Source organism: Gymnoscopelus microlampas (genome assembly GCF_963454915.1).
Source record: "Gymnoscopelus microlampas genome assembly, chromosome: 16".
In the NCBI taxonomy this organism is placed as follows: domain Eukaryota; kingdom Metazoa; phylum Chordata; class Actinopteri; order Myctophiformes; family Myctophidae; genus Gymnoscopelus; species Gymnoscopelus microlampas.
The window spans coordinates 29,937,193-29,958,811 of NC_139953.1; the positions used below are offsets into that span (position 1 = coordinate 29,937,193).

Consider the following 21,619-nt stretch of genomic DNA (forward strand, 5'->3'; position numbering starts at 1 on the left):
TGTTTGATTGATTGATCGATCTAACCTATACGGTGTAAGTAGTCGTTTCATCGCTTGGTGGCGCCTCCACATCAAACATGGAAAAAAATCTGCACCAAGTCAGTCAGCTGTCCATAATAAACCGGAATTTGTACAATTCTGCCTTCAAAATAAAGTTGCTAAATTTGCCAAAAACAATGATATTCATATTAAATGTAAAACAGGTCAAGGTAATGAAAACGAACACAATGGTTAAATTGCAATTATACTCCCCCCCCCCTTTTCCTTTTTTATCCCGCAAATTACTAAAACCTTGGGTTTTATTTTGAAGCTGTGAGGGTTCCAGCTCTGTGTTTTTAGTGTGGTTTATTTGACAGTGGTGTGAGCCGCCGGAGCCCAGCCAGTGTTGCCATGTCTGCTTCTTTTTCTGTAAAGTTGCTTGTAAATATTGGTAGTGTAGTTGCGGGTTGTTTTTTTGTGCTTAAGTTGTTCCTAAAGTGTAGTTGCTTATGTTGGGCTTGTTTCCTAATGTTGTTTAAACCAGTGGTTCTCGAACATTTTCTTGTCAAGTACCCCCAAATGAATAAATATGTTGTGTCATTGATGATTGATTGAATACTTTATTTAGCAGTTTGCAAAAAAAGCACAGAAAGACGTACAGTTATATTTACAAAGGGATGCTAAAAAGGATTAAACCCAAGAAAGCACTTGGAAACTGGCTTGTTTACATTGGGGTCCTGAAGACCCCAATGGAAAGAGACCCCCAGATTTTGTGGATTTGAAATATTCCAAAATGTTCACTTTTCTCCCGATTTTTGCTGTTGTTGAAAATGTCAGATCTATAAGCTCGACAACGCGAACTTGCATCGGCTATTTTCAATGTATATACGGTGCATAGGTTTAAAAGTGCTCATGGCCTAGTAGTGCACTTAATTGTCGCTTCTTTTGGGCTTGTTTTCCTAGACCTGGTTGCTTATTTGTCTCGCACAATCTGGCAACATTGAGCTCAGCCTAGCCTCCTACAGCGTGTGGATGAGTAGGATCAGGGAAGTTGTAGCAGCGGGTTTGATCAGTTCTAAAAGAAAATGATCCCGGGGAAAATATAACGGCTACTAATGTTTCCACGTTGGCGGCTTCGCGACGAAACACTCGATCTATACATGAACCGAGATGTCGGGAAACGAAAAACTTCATGGATTCTTTGTTCTTTTATGGATACTTTATACGCACGGTGAAACATCAGGTAAGTGTACAACCAACCGCTGTGATTGAGGTGGTAGCCACCAGTTTCCAACGCAACCGCACTGGTGGAAAAAGTACTCACATTTTTTACTTAAGTAAAAGTATCAATACTGCAATGTAGAAATACTCTGTTACAAGTAAAAGTTTGGAATTCAAAAACTTTAGTAAAAGTACAATAAATGTTGGTATAAAAATGTACTTAAAGATCAACGATAGAAACTTAGAAAGTACTGATCATGTAGAATTTCACAAGTGTTTCAAAATGTATAAAAATCTGTTGAAAATAGCAGATCTACAAGCTCGCTTTGAGCTTGTAGGTCGACTATTTTTAAATATCCAAAGTATATAGGGATGAATTGGTTAATGTATGTTTTGTAATAATAAATATCTACAAAGTTTTAAAATAATTGTAGTGGAGTAAAAGTAGAATGTTTGCCTCTGAGATGTAGTGGAGTAGTAAAAGAAGTAAAAGTACTGAAAATTCTTCAAATTTGTACTTAAGTTCAATAATTGAGTACATCGTTACTTTACACCACTGCATTGTTGCAATGAAGTTATTTGCCCTTTTGATTTCCAATGAGATGTGGCATAATGCAGTGTTTTCTTTTAGCTGTAGATGTAGTAGTAGATGCAGTGGTCACCAAACAACGGGGGTCCTCCTGACTGTGATTACTTTCGTCTACTCTAGTATCTCAACAACCAGACCTAATTAAACATTAAATCATTCTCTGCACAAGAAGACGTGTTGTTCTACAAGTGTGGCACCTTTGTACCAAAGGTGGGTGGCAACATAGATAGATAGTATCACCTGTAGGCTCTGCTTCAATGCGTTGTTCAGATCAGATGTAAACCAGATGACTTGTGGCTAGAGTTGAGTTTTACACATGTCAACAGAACAGCACACAATGCAACAAATGACATTTAACTCAACTCTACTGTAACTACTAAATGTAGTTATAGTTACACATTGATAAATTATCCTAGGATTTTACTGTGTAGAAACACAATATATTGGCCTCATGGCAGCTTTGTAATCCAAAGTGTCATCGTTCAGTCAGAAAGAAGAGTAGTTGGGACATGACATTGTATTTGGCTGGAGGTGATGCTGAGGCTTCTAAGGTTATATGAAGGCCCCAAGGAGCCTACATTATGGCTGATGTGTTGTGTTTTTGAGTAAACCCACAGTGCTCCTTGGCTGAATGTGCTGCTTGAATTGTATCCTCAGTTGACTGGATAATAGCTGCACACACCACCAGACCTGACTGTTGTGGTGGTCATATGCTGATTGCTGTTGAGTGGAGAGGGTGGGTAGAATGAAAGCATGGCCACTTGGCAAGGGGCAACATGCTGGATGATGTGATTGTGAATGTCTGTGTGACCATCAGTTACTGTTGACATAGTTGAGTGAAAAGTTGAGTGAGTTAAACAAAATGATTCAAGAGGGTTTTGTCAGGCAGGCACTCATACAGGCTTGCATGAGCAGCAAAAGTGGCATGTTCCACAAGACTGTGCTAACAACAATACAAAATGACAACAATGTAATGATTGTGAATGATTGAGTATTGATAAAAAAAACAGGAAAGGACAACACTTGGGATATTACAATATCCTAAATCCCAGATGATCTCTAGTCTCGTATCACAATATTGGTTTAATATTGCTATATTATGGTTGGTCACGTTTTATTGGGTTAAGCCAGCTTGTTGATAAAACTCTTCTGGACACGCGTTTGGAAATACGGCTGGACATTGGACAATATACAGAATTCTTTGATATTAGGCGGCCTATGTATTTGAATGAACAATCCTTTATAGGCTATATGACTATTCCCAGTTGAGTTCATTATATATATATTTTTGTTAATCCGAATTCAGATTTCATTAAGTAAAGACACATTTAAAAGGTAGGTGCAGGTTAAAATGTACGGAAATTTGAGAGAAAGTGGCAAATCGTGACATAGAGATAGAATATCAACATTTCATCCATAAATATAATTATCACACTTCTCAAGTCCAAAGGACCAGCACTAGCCAGAAATAAAATAACAGAGAATGCTAGTGTGGGTCTGCCTGGTAGAGCTGTGTCTTTTCCTCTGGTTTTTTGTCAAGGGACTGTTGCCACGTAGGAAAACAGGTTATTTGATTCTTCTGGGGTTTAAACAGCCATAACTCCAGTTCCCAGCATGCTAAATGCAAGGCAAGGCTTAATGTTGGGTAATAAAACAAATGAATAGAAATGTCACCTCTGAGAGCTTCTGTCTGCATCATTCTTTTATTTATTTTTTCATATTTATATGTATGTCCGTTTCCCACTTTTGTCTCCAAAGTGAGCATCTATTCTGCTCCCCCATAACAGGTACTGTGAAGCTGTGTTTAGGTTTCAGTGTGATTATAAACCAGTCCATCCTGTTTAAAAGGGGGTTTAATTGTTGCATAAATACACTCACTGCTGTGGATGGTGTGGATGTGGGTGATAGGGTGGGACTTAGGAGACAGACGGAGTGTGGGAGAGAGTTATTAGTCCAAACAAACCATTTCCTTCCATTGCTCGTGTGAGCCCACATCAATGAGTCCCAACTCAGGGCTTTGTCAGTTCCAGTCTACCAGGTTGTAAATTCATCTGGTGTACCAGGTATACATTACAGTGAACAAACAGCAGTAGAGGCCGACTGTAGATGCTGTCAAGTTACACTACTATGTCACTGTGGTTGGGTACTACTGTAACTTGATAGAAGAATAATGCAACATCATGGATTGGAACTCCTGTCTCTTCTAGCTCTTTTTCCCTGTGTTGCCCAAAGATACAGATCTCACATCTACCTTAAAAAATAACTGGGTGATGTGGACAAAATTAAATGTCATAAAATAAAATACCTCAACATTGAAATTGTGATGATATAAGCCTTTTTTCCCCCAAAAATCTCAAAAATATCCAATTTACAAGTAAAAGCTCACAACATGCCGCACAGTATAAAATAGGGCTTAAAGTCATTAAAACCAGGAAAACACTTATGCCATATCGCAATATTACAATATCCCAAATCCCAGAAGATATCTAGTCTCCTATCATGATTATGTCTGCTATGTAACTTGTCCCAACAAAACAAGCCTCCACCACATCCAAATGTTCCATGCATTTTTACACACATCAGGCAAAAAACATCCAGCAAGCAAGAGACGTTGATTAGTGTTTGATTTACGAAGCTATTCCCCTTGACAAAGAGGCTTTTCATTGGCCTTGTTTGGCCAGTTCACTCTCTGTCAAATTGACTGAAGCCCAACCAATATTTCCTGCTTTAGTGTTGGTGAGGTCATCAGTCTCACACCTGCCCAAAGGTGGGTCCTTAACTTCCTATTTACATTATTCTGTCTGACTGTTCACATCTGGGCCCTGTTCAACTTGGACTTATTTTACCTATTCACAAGCTCACATGTTGCATTTTGAACACTTTTGTAATGATGATGTCATAGGATATCACAATATTATGATAAAATTATGAAAAATCCAAGATGATACCTAGTCTTATATCACGATATTGATAAAATATCAATATATTTCCTAGCCCATCATTGAGAAGTCCTGTTCTATTTTATACTGTATATTTATCTGGCATGGAAAACACATGGAGACTTCTGAGGTTTTTGAATCTTTAGGCCGCTGAGGCTGGTGGACAAAGAAGTTGATTCCCTGTCCCGCCCTGCCCTGCCCTGTTGTGTGTCTGTCTGTCTGGTAGTGATGAGCGGGCCGACCCGTAACCCGCGGGACCCGCGGCGCGGGTGGGTCGAGTCAGGATTTCAGAGACAATTATGCGGGCTCCGGGTGAGCGGGTCAGCCGCTCTCACACGCAAAAAAAAAAAAAAATCACATGCTCTTCTTTTGTCTTTATTCTTAATAAGAATAAGAATAATACGAATAAAACAGTTTGAATACACTTGGGGTGTATACTTGAAGATTATTTTCCTTCATGATTTTACCGATTTCTTTTTTTACTGCGGGGCGGGTTGAGCCATAGATTTATATATGGGTTCGCGGGGCGGGTTGAGGCGGGTTGGGTTCCGTGACGGGGCGGGGCGGGTCATGAAAAAACCCGACCCGCACATCACTACTGTCTGGTGAGGTGCGATGGAGAGCGAACAGCCTTTTTCCATGCAGTTGAAGCACAAGGGGGCGAGGGGGCGGGGCTGGCGTGCTATGTTAGTGCAGTGAGTGGCAGTTGGGGCAAACGCAGTCCCCACAACATCATTTACGATTCTGTGCCTAGCGGTACATAACTCGGACGGCGCTTAGTCGACTAGCAGACCATCGGCCGGTCGGCGCGGGCACTCGCGCCTGGAGGCGCTCGGGTGCGCCTCCTCGGCCTCAAGGTCTGCTGAGTCGGCGCGCCTCCGTCATGGTCCAAAACTATACTTTATCGGTGAAAAAAAGTAGTCCGCGGTTGTTTGAAAAAGCATTGTCCCAAGCGGGAGTTGAACCTAGACTCCCAATGGTAATGGATTGGTAGTCCAATGATTATCGAGGTGCGCCACTGAGGCCAGTGCTGAGATCGGGTATTCGGGCTGTATTAGAATGTGACGTCCTAACTCTTCTAATGTAGAGGAAAGAAGTCTGCGCCCGCCCATCCCAACTACATGGAATAAGGCTGTTCGCGCGATGGCCATAGTGTGCTCTGTGCACTTGCTTGTTTACATGTGTGGAGATGCTCATCTGTTGTTTTCATGTACCTTTCTTCTGAGTCAATCATGCCTGCTTGCACAATATCGCTTTGGATAAGACTCGAGCATAAGTTAAAGTGGTGGTAACTTACATAACCACTTTCACCCTGGCGTCCCTATTTTGGGCATGTCATATAGGCAAAACTAGTGTTCATTTTATCCCAAAAATGGCAGATGTACAGTCACAACTCGTCACATAGGGCTACTTTTGGAATTGTGTGAATACAGGGTTTACTGTAAGTGGTTAAATGCAACTAAACAACAAAACAACATTCTGTAGTTTTGTGCCTGTAGGTAGCCCTTCCTGATGCCATCTTGTTAGGAGACTTAACACGTATTTTCCATGGGGTGTAATTTTCCTGGATCTCTGTATTATTCATGTAGCTGTTCTGTACTGTAGTACACATTTTTCATCTTGTTTGCATCGTAGGCCATACATTCAGTTCTACCTCCTCAATCAAGTAGGTGTGTAAATTGGATGAAGGATCCATCCATAATTCCATATGCCTAATTGGGTCTCAAAAATGTTCATGTCAAGGACTGACAAAATTATTTGTCCCCCATTTGAAAATATCTTTTGCCCAGGGGCCCACATAAAAAAAGATTTGTCAGTGTTTGCCAAAATCATTAGACAATAGTAGATCTACAAACGTGTTGCATCGTAACACATTCATGAGCTTGTAGATCGGTTGTTTTCAAATAGCCGAAAAAAGAAGAAGAAATGGAGCATACGTTTTTAAAGTTAATTTTGCTGGGAGCCCCCTGGAACCCCCTCAAGCACCCCTGGAAATATCTGAGTAAGCACTGAAAACAAGTAGCCTATTATTATTTTAATTGTGGTGAAAATGTGGATAATTTGGTGGTGAATGTTGCAAACAGGGACATTTGAGTGTTTTAGAGACGTTAGGCCTGACTTCACTATAACCTTGGGAGACCGCATCATGTGTCTTCACTGTCTTGCAATGGATAACGCTGAATTGAATAGTTCGCATAGATAGGTTATTTGGCTGCTTGGTTTTGTGTGGCTAGCTGCTGGTGGTTGGTCAGGTCCAGTGAGTGATGGACTGAAGCAACAAGCTGATAACAGCTGGAGGTGTGACATGTGTCAGTGAATAATAGAGTTATAGGACGTTAGTAGCGTCTAGGAAGTGGACGGGTCTCTCTGTAAAGGCCTTGGAATCCAGCCTGTGATCACAGCTGCTATGAGAGCCTGCTAGTGCTGCTGACACACGCACACGCACACACAACTTTGTGATGTCACAGTTGTCAAAGCTACGCTATGGAAAACATGGCATTAAGTGCTGACTATTGAACACACACACACACACACACACACACACACACACACACACACACACACACACACACACACACACACACACACACACACACACACACACACACACACACACACACACACACACACACTACTGGTGTAGACGCCACACCCAGGTGAGGGCTTAACCTGGGTGTAATGGAAGGCTGTAGTTATCGCAGAGGGCTGCTGTGTATGGGAGCCAGCCACTTGTCAAGGACATGCTAGGAATGCTAACATTAGATTGTCTACGTAACACAGTGTGAGTTGGAATTTATTTCCTGTCTGATGCCAAGTTCTCCCCACACACCCCTTCAAATTTGTGCCCTGTGCGACTCTTGATTGGGTGAAATCTTTTATGTACTTGGCAGTTATCTTGTTGTGGGAGAGTTGTTCACTACCTCCCAATTAAGTTGCAGAGTGGCAGGGCATTTAAGGTTAGCCATGTTACAGTAGTACTTTCTTAACTTTATTAGCTTGTAGATCAGTTATTTTCAAATATTCGACCCAGAATAGGGACGCTAGGGTTCATGTGTTTAATGAAGGATGCATTTAACTTGAACATTTATTGCACATTTCTGACTAGTTTCTTTTTTTTATGAACCCAAAGAAGCAGGCAGGTCTCTCGTTGTAGCGCATTTAGAGTAGAGTAGATTTAGCTAGTGGCCTGTGGTGTCAGAAGATGCTAGCTCACCTACTGTGTACAGGTTCTAACTGATGTCATTCACCGTGGTTTTCACTGGGCCCCGAGGGGCTCTGCATATGAAACACATTTTGCACTAGTCGGCTGGAACCCGCCTGGACATGTTGTCTTCCCACAGAAATGTCCAATATGCTCTCAGTGCTGCTTCTCACATCTGTTTAGATCTGGGCATTGTGGGAAACGTATGCCTATCTGTTTTCCAGGAACTAAGCCGTGAACGATATGAAAACAATATTGACTAAAGACAGTCATTTTTTTCCATCGTATCCTTTAATCATGTAAGGGGAAACTTCAGAAAGCCTAATGGCAATAAAGAAGACATTGTTGAATTAATTGAGTCCTAAAGAGAGGAAACGTGCACATTTACCTAAGTCTTATCTTGTGCCATTACTGGGATCTTTTTGTTTTTGTTTTTTCTAGGCTCAGTGAAGAAGCCCTATGGAATATTCGCTAGACCAGTGCAAATGTATGATAGCAATTATCCATAGATTTGCTATTTGTGTTATAATTGGAACCTACTCAACCTAGTGTGGGCACTAGGTTGGGGGGTGCCTTTTTAATCTATTCTGCTCTGAGGAAGGCTGCGGCCGAAACGCGTTAGCGTTCTCGCAATAAAGTGTGGGCACTAGGTTGGGGGGTGCCTTTTTAATCTAATCTGCTCTGAGGAAGGCTGCGGCCGAAACGCGTTAGTGTTCTCGCAATAAAATGAGAAACATCTGAGCCACTGTCTTGCAGTATTTATTTTGGAGTGGCGCTTTTTCCACTCCAAACACTATATACTTTGTTGACCGTGGTCCCCCAGGGGTCTATAGTAGGCCCCCTAATTTTCCCCTGATTGTGATTTGTGAGCTTGTAGATCTGCTATTTGCGCTGAATATTCGCCCCCAGAATAATTAATAGATATTTGCATATGCACAGTTGTAAAGCATGCTAGCAGCTGGATACATGGAAGCTGGTGAGCCTTACTCAAGGGCATCTCAGCAGTATTGGGTGTTGAGTGAAGTGGCTATTTTTTTCGTACTTTATTTATAGATTTTTCTGAACAAAACGTATACATGCACACACACACACACACACACACACACACACACACACACACACACACACACACACAAGACGACACACAAGACGGGGACAAGACGGGACGAGACGGTAAAGTGGCTTTTACTGAAATGGAATTGAAGGCCTTGTCGGATTTGATCAGTGTCTTTCTTGAAAGTGAATTATAGCCATTGGTCACTGGCAGGCATTTGGCATGCAACGCTTTGTGCTCAAATCACGGAAGAATTCAATGGGAAACAATGGAATACCACTCGTTTCAGGAGTTGCTCCAATGGCTTGGAATAATCAAATCGGTAGTAGTCATTGAAGCCAAACCAAACTCTAATTTGGGATGTCACACTCACACAAGCAGCAAATAGACAGAAGGAAACAAAGTATACATGTTAAGAACAGAGGGAAGTTAGCCTTTTGTCTCAATTCTTGCTATGAGAAAGCTGGCTTAACTATCCGAAGATATATTATGGATAAAACCGTCTTTGAATTTTAACCATTGAAGCATACACTTTTCAGACTTTGTACACCTGCTGTATATCATTCTGTACCCAGTTTGAGATTTCAGTTTCGCTAGCTATGTTCCTGGCTGTTTACTCTCAGGGGATGAATAGAATTAGATCTCATCTGATGCAATGAATCTCCTATTGTTTTAGTTTTGTTTAGTTTTAGGGCTGCAATTAGCGATTATTCTATAAAAAATGATCAATATTTGAGCATTTTCATATCAAAATGTTCAATTAATCCAATAATAAAGAAGCTATAATTATCTCAATTGATAAGTCTGATTAACCGCTTAAGCTCGGGCAATAATACAGAAAATTGCCAATCTACTAGCTCACAGCTTGATTCACAGCAATTTTTGTTATTTTTGTTACATTTTACTTTTGAAAAAAATAACACATTCCTCCCAAAAATCCATTATCTTTATTAAAATGTATTATTTTTCATAATCTGTTTGATTAACTGTTGCACCCCTATTTTCTTTTCCTGCCTCCTGTAGGTGATGGCTGTGGCCACGCAGTGCTGGGTCCAGAGAGTGGGGTCCTGTCTTCTAAAAACTACCCCCGCACCTACCCCAACCACACCTGGTGTCAGTGGCGCATCCAAGTGCCTGTGGGCAGGCGAGTGGCACTGAAGTTTGGTGATCTGGATGTGGAGGCACAGAGCTGCCAGTACAGCTACGTCAGGATCCAGAAGGGAGGATACGGAGGAGAGCAAGGTGAGGGAGAGAGAGAGAGAGATAGATGGAGACCAATTTTTTTCTTAATACACTGCGTACTTTGAGTACACCTACACAATCCTCACTCAAATTCACACCAGCAGGCCTGGGCCGCAGCGTGGCGGTCCAGGCACCCCAGGCTGCAATGCCAGCCTGACAGCATGTCGCGGGTTCGACTCCCGACGACCTTTGCTGCGTGTCACCCCCCATCTCTCTCCCCATTTCCTGTCAGCCTACTTTCCCTATCCCTCTCTAATAAAGGCATAAAAAGCCCCAAAAGGAAATCTAATTTATTTTAAAAATAATTCACACCAGCAGTGGTAGCAAATTTTCCACTAAATGGGTGTGTACAAAACGTCTGAAACACCCACGTCACCTTTGTGTGAACGCCTACTCCACGCCTATTTCAGACGACAGCGCGCTTCTGGTTGCCTGCTGCTCTGTCTCGCCACACTGTGGCAGTGAAAAAGTCTCAAAAACCTGTCTCAACTTTGCTGCTCTGCTCAGTGCTTTTTGTTGGCGCTGCCTCCTACCGCAGTGGCGAAATGGGGAGAATTCGATATTCTCAGAATGTGATAGCTGAATACCGGTGCTGCTGGTGTGAATTCACCAGCAGCACCACCAATACTTAATTAGAGCAGAGGATTAGGCTGTGTTTAGGCTTAGCTCTGTTGTGGGAGATTTTATGCAATTCCAGTGTGCCATGAGCAAACAAAATCAATGGGGATTTAAATTTATGCCATGTGTTGTCTAAATGAAGACCTTGTCACCATTATGTTTTTCAACTCAAAGCAGAAGGATGTTTTTTTTTGGAAACAGAAACGATGCATAACAAAAGTGTGCGTAATGCAACACACAGAAGAAGAGGTACACAGGTATGCATCTGGTCAGAAGAATGGGGTTAAAGTTGTCAGGCAAGGTACATTTTGAGCTCAAGAGGGTGTTGTAATACTAGCTTTTCATTTGCTGTTATAATATACTGTACTTTTGGTCTGCCCCTCAAAATAGTCACACTGGACTGAAGTACGGGCTGGGGGTGGACAAGGGGTTAACCACAGTAATGGTCGGATGTGAACCCTGATTCTGGACCTCTCTCGCTCTGCTCTGAGGAGGAATGAGTGGCTTTGGTGGTCTCACAGTGTCTGACGAAGCAACTCTCTGCCCACCCAGTTGCTGGCCACAAGCAATGTTTCAACCTCAAGTTCAACATGTAGATTCTGCCTTTTATGTTAGGACTTGACCATGTCCTCAGAATCTCTCAACACCCCACCTCCTGAGGATTCATGTTATGTTCATTGAAAGTAAAATGAGCTTTTTGTGTTTTTTGGAAAACCTTTAAAGGTATTTATTGTTTTTAGACGGTACAGTCAGTGGAGAGAGACAGGAAAGCGCGGGCAGAGAAAGAAGCTGACATGCAACACAGGGCATGAGCCAAATTTGAATCCAGGATGTCGTGATTATGTGGTAGGCATTAATGGAGAGAGTTCTATAGGCGGATTACATAAATAACACCTGAGCAACTGCTGCCCCTGTCTTTATGGTTCTACAGCAGGGGTCCCCAACCTTTTTTGCACCAAGGACCACTTTCATGTAGTCGATATTATCACGGACCACTGGGGGGTTGGGGTTATGCCGCACTTTCCCTCGAATGTTCTTACCTAATGTGAGAAGCGTAAAGCTGCCCTATTACCACACAGTGACTAGACATGAGTCAGGACCATGCAGGTTCTTAACTACAAACACATCTGCGGTGGAACCCTAACACTAATCTCATAGTCATAGTATGTGATCTGGGTATTGGGTACCTCGCATTTTCTATCCAGTGAATCACATCCACTTCCCCATATTTAACTTCTTAACTCACTTCAAATGAACTGTTAAAAAAAGCTTGAGGTCCTTTTCCTATACTCGCACTTCTCTTGCAATACAATCATTCAAGGAACTTAATGTTTGCATATACAGTATATATGATTTCATTTTATTTAGAATAGCCAATTATTATTTTCTCCCAATATAGTCTTGCCACTGCTGTTGTACCTCCATGGTGGTTCAATAAAGTATATTAGCCTTAAAGTAACACTACCATTTTTTAATAGTATCTCTATAGTCTACATTATCTCTATATACAGTATTTGTGGTAGGCCTAATGTTCCATGACGAGCAGCCATTAAACTGAGCAGTATTCTGCGTCTCTGAAATACCCCCAAATTGTCACTGGGGTAAAGTTTTGAAAACCACAACCCTGACATCCTGGTTTTTAGCCGCTGTCTTCGGTGGTCGTGACATTGACCTTGTTCCCCGTGCTTGTGGCATAATAGCACTCTTGACCTTGTTCCCTGTGCTTGTGGCATAATGGCACTCTTGACATCAGAAAATATTGGCCAAGGATGTGCCAGGCCTTTGCTTCCCTTCTATGCATCATGGGAATTTTAAGAACTCACAGAGAAGTAGGCTGAAAAAGCCAGAAAGGAGAATTTAAGTATTATTGTTTCAACAATAACCTATAATAATAATCATCATCAGCAATGAACTAAAATGCACATTAATACTCTTCTCTTTAAGGCTATCACACTTTCTACTCTTAAATGGGACCAAACCTGATGGTGAGCAACAATGTGAGGAAACTAGAAAGATCCAACAAACTGCATTTGCAAGCCCTCTTTCCTATTGTCTGGACATGGAAATGTGATACATGTCCTCTTGTCAGGCCGAGGCTTTGACGCAGGTCAAAGCTTTTCTCTCCTCTAATGCTTTTGTCTTGTCCTCACTGATTATTATTTACAGTCAGGTTTCACTGCAGGAAAGGGATCCTTTTTCTTACACACACACACACACACACACACACACACACACACACACACACACACACACACACACACACACACACACACACACACACACACACACACACACACACACACACACACACACACACACACACACACACACACACACACAGTGTAGTGTGGCAGGTGATGTGTGAAGTAGCAGTTCTGCCCGAGGGGGAGACAGAAGAGGAAGGGTGTTTGGGGGGAGGGGGCTTTGTAGAAGGTCTCCCAGGGACAGATCAAGCTTGTTTAGCTCTCTCAGTGAGGTCTAATCCACTGGTTCTCAAAGTGGGGTCCGGGGACCCCCATGTGTCCTTCAGGGGGTTCCAAGTGGTCCCCATCAAAATCACTTTAACCACTTTAACCCTGTTTTATACTTAGGATATTAGAAAATAGCTGATCTACAAGCTAACATGTCGTATCTCGGCTGTTTTCGAAGCATTTTGAAAATCCTGAAGAATTGTGACTAACTTTTTTTACACAAATCTTCTCTCTTCTCTTGTCCCTGGCACGAGGGACAATACTATTATGAAATGCCCAGAACAGGGACGACAATGTGTAATCAAGAGTCTTCTCATATTCAATAAAGCAAGTGTTTGTCATTGTCCTTGACGGTGGTTTATCTTGGGTTCCAGGGTTTGAAACGTTCTGTGGCAGCCGGAAGCCCCCCATAGATCTGCACATAGACACCAACCAGCTCATCGTCCAGTTCCGCAGCGGGACGCACATATCTGGAAGAGGCTTTCTGCTCTCCTACTCAACGGTCCAAAACCGAGGTGTGTGTCTGTCGGAGACTAATGACCCCCCCCTGCCTCTTGTTTGACTACTGTGCTGTATGTGTTCAATGATAGCCCAGGTGATGTTTCAGCACATCATTTGGAGGATATTTTGTGCGATGTTCCAGAAATTCTTAACCCTGTATACAGTGACTGGCGTAGAAATTTAAGCAGTAGAATCTATAATGTTGATCAAAATTGTCATCAGGTCCATCCTTTTCAAAGAAACTCACAAAAACACAATCCTGAATCTGTTATAATTGAATTTCAATATATTCAACTTGATGTAAGGGCCACACAATTTTCCACAGTAAAAGACCAAATTTAAATCTCAAAGTTTTTATGTTTTAACAATAGTGGTCACTGTTCACCCTGTTCACTCTTGTATTCATCAGTTGAAACTAGAGCAGTGGTCCTTTGCACACATTGTGTGTGTGTGTGTGTGTGTGTGTGTGTGTGTGTGTGTGTGTGTGTGTGTGTGTGTATCAGAGGGAGTGAAGGAAGCAGGGTAGTTATCCTGTTGTTGTGGCTGGTGTCCTGTTGTTGTGATGTGGTCATTTCTGTCTGTCACGTATGGCAGCCAGACTATTTTTAACCCCTATTGTCTCTTCTTCCCACAGATCTCCTCACATGTCTGGACAAAGGGGCCCACTTCTCAGCACCAAAGTATAGGTGAGATACTTGTTGAAGTTCTCGACACACGCAACAGTTGATCAACCTTCCTCAAAATCAGGGGAGATGGGCTCAAAACCCTGTGTCTGCACTGCCAAGTGAAATACATGGACATTGCCCAGGCTAAAGTGCTACAGGATCATGTGTTTTTATTTGTAGGCCATCCCCGGAAGTTACCTCCGTCATGGATTCCTAATGTGGATTTTCAATGGAGTTGAGGAGTGTTGGATACATTAAGAAAAATTATCTGTGTATCATACAAAGGCTCTTGATTTTCATGTTATTCAACAAGATAATCTCCACAAATCAACTTACAATAAAACATTTTTTTAAATGCAGCGGCTTCAAAGTTCACGATATGACTGGGTGTAATTTATGTAGAACAAAACATGAAAATGTCTTAAAATTACAATTTTTAAAAAACTTTTACAACATTTCCCCAAAATATTGAAAGCTCACTATGCATTGTAGATCTGAGATTTTGCTTACCATTGCACAACAAAGTACACAGGCTTAAGTGGTTTACCATTTAGCAGCTGTACTATGTCATGATAGTCATGACAGGATGGGGCTTCCCTCTCAGCTCCTCTCTGCTCTACTATTGTTGTCTCCAACAACAGGAAGTACTGTCCAGCAGGATGCCGTGGAGTGGCAGGGGACGTGTCCGGGGACATTTCTCAGGGATACCGTCATGTAAGTTTGCAATTTCACTTAATCTTAATTCAACCTTTTATTACCAATCCACTGTAGCACAACATAACAGACAATGCAGTACAATGTACAATGGGAGCACGTTATTAGGTCATGAAATAGTCTGGAGCAATGAATTCATATTCTGAAACAAAACAGGGTTCCACCTAAGCCCTATATACTTCTTCGTACGACATTTAGCAAAAAGAGATAAAACATATCCCCACCATAAAAATGAATGACCAGAGGGGGGATTTCAAAAGCAGAAGCTTGGATTCCCTCTCCACCCTGCCCCGCAAATTGCACCATGTGTATACAGTGATGTAGAAAAGCTTAGAGTTTTACATTAGACATAGCTTAATGTTTATCAATATTGTCATCAGGTCCATCATTTTCATCAGTTGTTGAGGAAAAATACTGGGAAAAAAATCAACTTGATTTAACAGCCACACAATCTTCCATTGTAAGTTAGTTTTAATTAAACAAAGGTCAAAATTTGAATCTCAAAGTATGACGTTTTAACAATAGTGGTCACTGTTTAACACTGTGCACTCTTGCATTCAACACTGGTACTTTGCACTGGGAGCCATGAAGTCAGGAGTCATTTCTAGACCTGGGGTTCCCAAACCTTTCAGCTTGTGACCTAAAAGATACATTTGGTGTCTCCCCTGGACCCAAATTTACAAAAATACATTATGAATTAACCACTTAATCCCTATTTCAATAGTAGTGAGTATATTTGATCCACAAGCTCACAAGTTGCGTGCTTGTAGATGTGCTATTTTCACAAAAGTGTAAAAAAAAACAAAAAACGTAATTTCTTAAAGTTGTTCTTTTTTTCCTTTGGGAGATTTCTTTTGTTTTTGGTGGAAAATAATTTGTAGGAAAGGTAAAAAAAAGACCCTGTATATTTACTCGTGACCCTGCAGTATATTTAACACTGCTTTAGACCCTCTCTTGGGTCCCAACCCACTGGTTTGGGAATGTGATCTAAAGCATGCTTTCTGTCTTGCTGTCACCCTGTCAAAGGATATGGTGTTATGCTTTGAAGGGACTGGTCACTTTACTACAGCCTTAGGGTGATAAAAGTGGCATTTTTCCACATCGGATACTTTCCTGTTAAGTAATCTAGGATAAGGCTGCACATTTTGGTACGTGGAAGTGGCTGAGCTAAGTAATCCATTTATGTAATAAGGCAATTTACTACATATCTCACATTTTACTAGATTACATCATGGCACACTTGAAGACATTGTTGTGTGCGTGCATGCAGGCAGCCACCAGATTGCCACTTTTGATTGCCACTGTAAAGCACTTTGTAACCATGTTTTGAAAAGCGCTTTATATATAAAGTTTATTTATTGTTGTTATAACTACCTCTTTTTGATTTTTTGATTATTATTATTGATTATTAATTATTGTTTGATGAGCATACACATTTTCTCCCCAGATGATCAGAATGTATCTTACCTTTTAGTTTTTTGTAACAATTATTGAATCATTATCCGTTTCATTATTAACCACTTGAGCCCTATATACTATTCTTGATCAATAAACAAATAGCCAAAATGGCAGATCTACAAGCTCAAAACGTGTCACATTGCAATGCGTTGAGAGCTTGTCGATCTGCTATTTTCTGTAAGCTGCATGCATGTAATGACATGCCTAAAATAGGGATCAATGCCAGGTTGAAAGTGGTTGAATTATTAACATAACTATGCTTGTATTATTCTAATTAGCTGTTTATAATAAGACGTAAAAGCAATGGTGGCTTTCACTGGATTATCACGCCAGCTTTGGAAAACCGCGAAGTGATCTTGTGCCCCAAAAGGTTGCCCACCAAAAGGATAAATGTGTTCTGGTATAGAAAACATTGAGGTCTTGTGGATAGGAAAGTGGGTAGACCACAGATCATTTTTGTTCTATCAAAGCAAGTCATATTTTGGTTAGGACACACACTCTTCACTGATTTGTTGACACTTGGGATGTGATGGATGCTCTACTGTATTGAAGTTATTGATACCAGGCTGAGAACGCTCTTTGGTAACACAACAAAGGATATGAGAATGCAATGTGTATGAGTCACATAAAAGCCCCTCTGGTATTATTGCAAAGTATATTCATGATTTTTTTGTCAATAGCCCCAGAGAGAGAGTCCATTGGATGTAGCCAGTAGCCACATATGGCTATAGAGCTGTGATCTTGGCCTATATTGATCTTCCAGCTTGGCTATTGATTAGCCACTAGCTTGGCTGTTGCCCATAGGCTTTAGATATTATACATATGGACTTTGGCTAGCTGGGTCGGTCATTGTCCAGGCATGTTGGCCATTATACACCAGCTAGCAGTCCAGGCTTTGATGAAGGGCTATTGTACTGTCTAGCTGGTCCAGGCTTTAGGGACTGACCCAGATTACTGCTAGACCAACAGAAGGTGTTAATCAGCCCACTGCACTCAATCAATAGCATATGGTGTTTGCAGTTAGACTTAACGTTCAACTCATTTCAACCCACTTTACAGAGCAAATACAAAAACACTTTACTGGTATTCCTGGTGCAGTACAAACACATGCAGTGCGGACAATGCAATCAGTGAAACAAGAATACATATTGCAACTGTAGATAACTGTTGGCAAATAGATAGTAGTAGTATACTATGTGTAGAAGTAATCAGGAAATGGGTATTGTGGAATAAAACCATTGTTTAAAGTAACTAGTACATAATGATTGAATCATTACAGTATACAAATGTATCAGTACAAGTAGTAAGTGTGACAATTGTGAATTGAAACGCTGTCACAGTTTAGACGGCTGTTCTGTCTGAATTGGTGAGTAAAGCTACATGCTAAAATAGCATTCTTGTCATATTGAAGCCCTTAACATTACTTATTAATAATTTCTCATTTCACATTACTCAATATAAATTTGACTTAGTCCTAGGCTGGGCGATAATGGACAAAATCAAATGTCACAATATCTTTGGGTAAATACCTCGATATTGTGTCGCATTGTGAGCTTGTAGTGAAATGCCCATAACGGATGTTCACAAAAATAAAATGTTTTGAAAATAAAATCATTCTTAAGTGATTAAAACCAGGAAAAGACTTCACGATATTATGATATCCAAAATCCCAGATATCTCGTCTATATCCCATATCGATATAATAGTGTAGGTCCAGCCAATGGCGTTTGCCATGATCAGGAAATATGGAATCACACACTCAAGCATTCCGGTGTAAAAGGCACTGGTCTACCAACCAGACAACCAGTCATTAAACTTCTGTATATTCATGTCTGCCAGTCAGTGGATAAATGATCAAGTTAATGAGACAGTTAAATTTGACCCCAAGCCAGCTGTCGGTCCAGATAAAACGGGAGGTCAGCATGTTAAATCTGACCCGGGTACAGCTGCTGCCCTAGATAAGGCACAGGGGGGCCGTTTACAGACATTGCATGAAAATGTAAGCCCAACTGTTAGCAATGATAACTCTTTTATTAGGCTGGTCTGAGGCCTGGGGCCGCGGGGGCCTCTGTCTGTGGCTTCCGTTAATGAGTCTAGTGCACTGTTTCCCAAACAATGAGTCGGGACCCTATTTTGGGTCACGGATCCATTTTTATGGGTCGCAAGTAAATAGCCCCCTTTTTTGTTTCCTGCAATAAAAAAAAAAGTCAAAGAAATTCTAATGAATTTCATACATTTACAAGCAAATCTAAGAAATTACGTAAGTGTAAAAAACGTAAAGAAGAAGTGAAAATAGCTGATCTAGAGCGTGTAGTGTAGATCGTCTATTTTCACTATTTTTGGTGGAAGATATCAAATTTCTCTTTTGGGTATCGAGCTAAAAAGGTTTTGGAACCACTAGGTCTAGTGCACTGGTTTTCACTTCCTAGAAACCTCCTCCATGTCTTCAGACTCTTCACCTCCTCGGCATCATATTCATAACTGTCCTGCCTGCTTCATGTGGATGTTTGTTCTGATCTAGCTAGCACAGCAAGACCCTGAGTGTTTATTTAAAAAATATTATGCAATTATTTACAGTTATTTTTTGCATCAGAAATTAAGTTAGAATTGGTTGAACACTAAGCTACTGTAATTTTTCCTCTCTTGAACCTCTCTCTGTCCTTATCAACCCCCTTCCTCACTCATTTTCTCCCCCTGCTTGCAATCGAATTTTATGTGGTGGATAATTATTTCGTGACCTGTGAAATATTGAGGTCTAGACCGTGCATCACACATTAAACCTAATCCTTCCCTAAGAGTAATTTCACCAGATTCCACCTACCATTAAAATGCATCCCCTGGGGGCGACCCCGATAGCCACATGGTTATGGCGCATACCACATGGGCTGTAATACCTGACAGCGAGTCCCTTGCTTGATACCCAGCCGGCTGGAACATTTGCTGCATGTCCCTCCTGTACTCTATTTCTGTGTTTCCTGTCTCTATACACTGTACAAAAATACTCAAAAAAGCATTCCCCAGTTCACACACTGAGATTTCTCTGTCCTACAGTAGGTGAAATGAAAATAACCTGTGCCAGTCACTTCACTTCACTTCCGGTCCTATAATGAAACAAGCTTGCGATAGTTAACCATTTAAGCCCTATATACAGTTGTACAACGAATAGCAACTATTTTGGAAAATGTGTAAACATTTATGACTATAACGACACGCCCAAATAGGGTCATCATGTCTCACCAGCAATCTGCAGATGTGTGAAGAAGACATGCAAGGCATACAGAAAATGTCTCCTCAAACAAAGAATGCTAAAACAATAGCAGTTGGGTCAATAAAATGTTTCTCAAACTTGATTGTCCACATGTGGAAATCATTGATCCTAGTTCAGTATACACCAGACAAGACACAATAAATACACAATCAACCACCACAGCATTTGTGTTGTAGGCTCACACAAGAACATGCTAAAAGTGCAATATCTGTTGGAGGAGCGTTGGTAAAATTCCAGGTCAAGGCTTAAAACAGGTAAGGGCATATGGCATAAAAGACCTCTTGGCTTTTTAATACCCGTCCCAAAGTATTCCCTCCCCTACCTGCTGCAGACACTGAAGGCTCTTTATTTGGCCTACAGGGTGGGCCTAGACTCATTTTCCGGGAGATAGTTAGTGCAAAGATCCCATGTTCCCCAACTAAGCACTGCCTTCCTTCACAGCACACCAGCAAGACAGAATGTCTGGCATTCTTTCTTGACATTGTAATTATAGTCATTGTTGGCCTGGATGAATGAGATCGCAGTGTGGCTTTTTCCACGCAAAAGTGTACCCTATTCAGAGTCAAATTTGAATACTTCAAATAAGCTCAAATGGGGTTGTGGATGTTTAGCACCTGTCGTGAGTGTTCGCCTTGTGTATATTCCTATCCGTCTGTTCCACCCAAGACACTTTTGTCTTTTCTGTTTGCACATTAAAATGGCCTCTACCTCCATCTGTCCTCACCTTCGTCTCTATCTCTCTGTCTGTCTTGCAGACCTCTGTGCTGTGCAAGGCAGCGGTCCATGCTGGGGTGATTCAGGACGAGACAGGCGGATGGGTGTCTGTGGAGACACACAAAGGCCAGAGCCACTACCCCGCCACCAAAGCCAACGGTGTCCAGTCCAAAGAGTGAGTACCGCCAAGTCAACACACTCATCACAAAGCTTGCACCATGATATGTCTTTTATAAATTGACAAAAGTTAGACATGTAACTCACACAGGAAAATTCAAATTAAGTATAACCTAGAATAAAAATATATACGGTCACTAGTTTGACATTATAATCGAATAAATAACCCAAATAAATGATATTCTGGTGGACCCATAGGCAGGATCAAGATGAAAGGGTAAGCAACAAAGACATTGAGCTGGGACAAATCTTTCACTGACATTGCCACGTGTGCATTTAAAATAAGAATATTTGATTTACTTTTATACTGGATTTTTCATTTTGGAGCACAAGATCCAATCCTTTTGTGAGCTTAAAGAAGGGAAAAGGGGAAGGCTCTTCAATGAGAACAATAGGACCTTTATATACAAGCAATGAATTTCATACATGGGCCTTGGGTTGAATTGCAGACATCATCTATCATGCCCTGTTGGTTTTGTTATGCGTCTCAGGGTCATGGTCAACTGACCCTCTGACCACGTCTGTCCCCAAAGTCCTGCTGGGTTTACAACACAGCAATGCTAACTAGGGTGAACATTCCACCACAGGCCTGTCTGGCCCTTTGCTGTAATTACCACGATTTATAACTAAGACAGCCATTAGGTTGGCAAAGGAATCAATGGCTGTAGCTCTTCCTTTTTTATTGACTCTGTACTGTACAGTATGTGATACTGTGCACAATGCACATGTGCAGGTGGTCACTTGTGTAATGAAGGCAGTTGCATGTCAACGTACCAGAGACGTAATTGGTTTCAAACCTCAAAGAGC

General features: G+C 41.3%; 1 protein-coding gene across 2 annotated transcripts in view; it reads left to right on the top strand.

Moving 5' to 3' along the window:
* The first annotated feature begins 1,015 nt into the window (after nt 1–1,015).
* The window catches only part of dcbld1 (discoidin, CUB and LCCL domain containing 1), a 38,926-nt gene continuing 18,322 nt past the window's right edge, over nt 1,016–21,619 (top strand). For both annotated transcript variants that reach the window (XM_084082447.1, XM_084082448.1), the window contains exons 1-6: nt 1,016–1,222; nt 10,008–10,226; nt 13,690–13,830; nt 14,451–14,502; nt 15,123–15,195; nt 20,677–20,810. In XM_084082447.1, the coding sequence (XP_083938573.1) occupies nt 1,150–1,222; nt 10,008–10,226; nt 13,690–13,830; nt 14,451–14,502; nt 15,123–15,195; nt 20,677–20,810 (692 nt within the window). In that variant the 5' untranslated portion in view covers nt 1,016–1,149. The remainder of the gene's footprint in view (nt 1,223–10,007; nt 10,227–13,689; nt 13,831–14,450; nt 14,503–15,122; nt 15,196–20,676; nt 20,811–21,619) is intronic.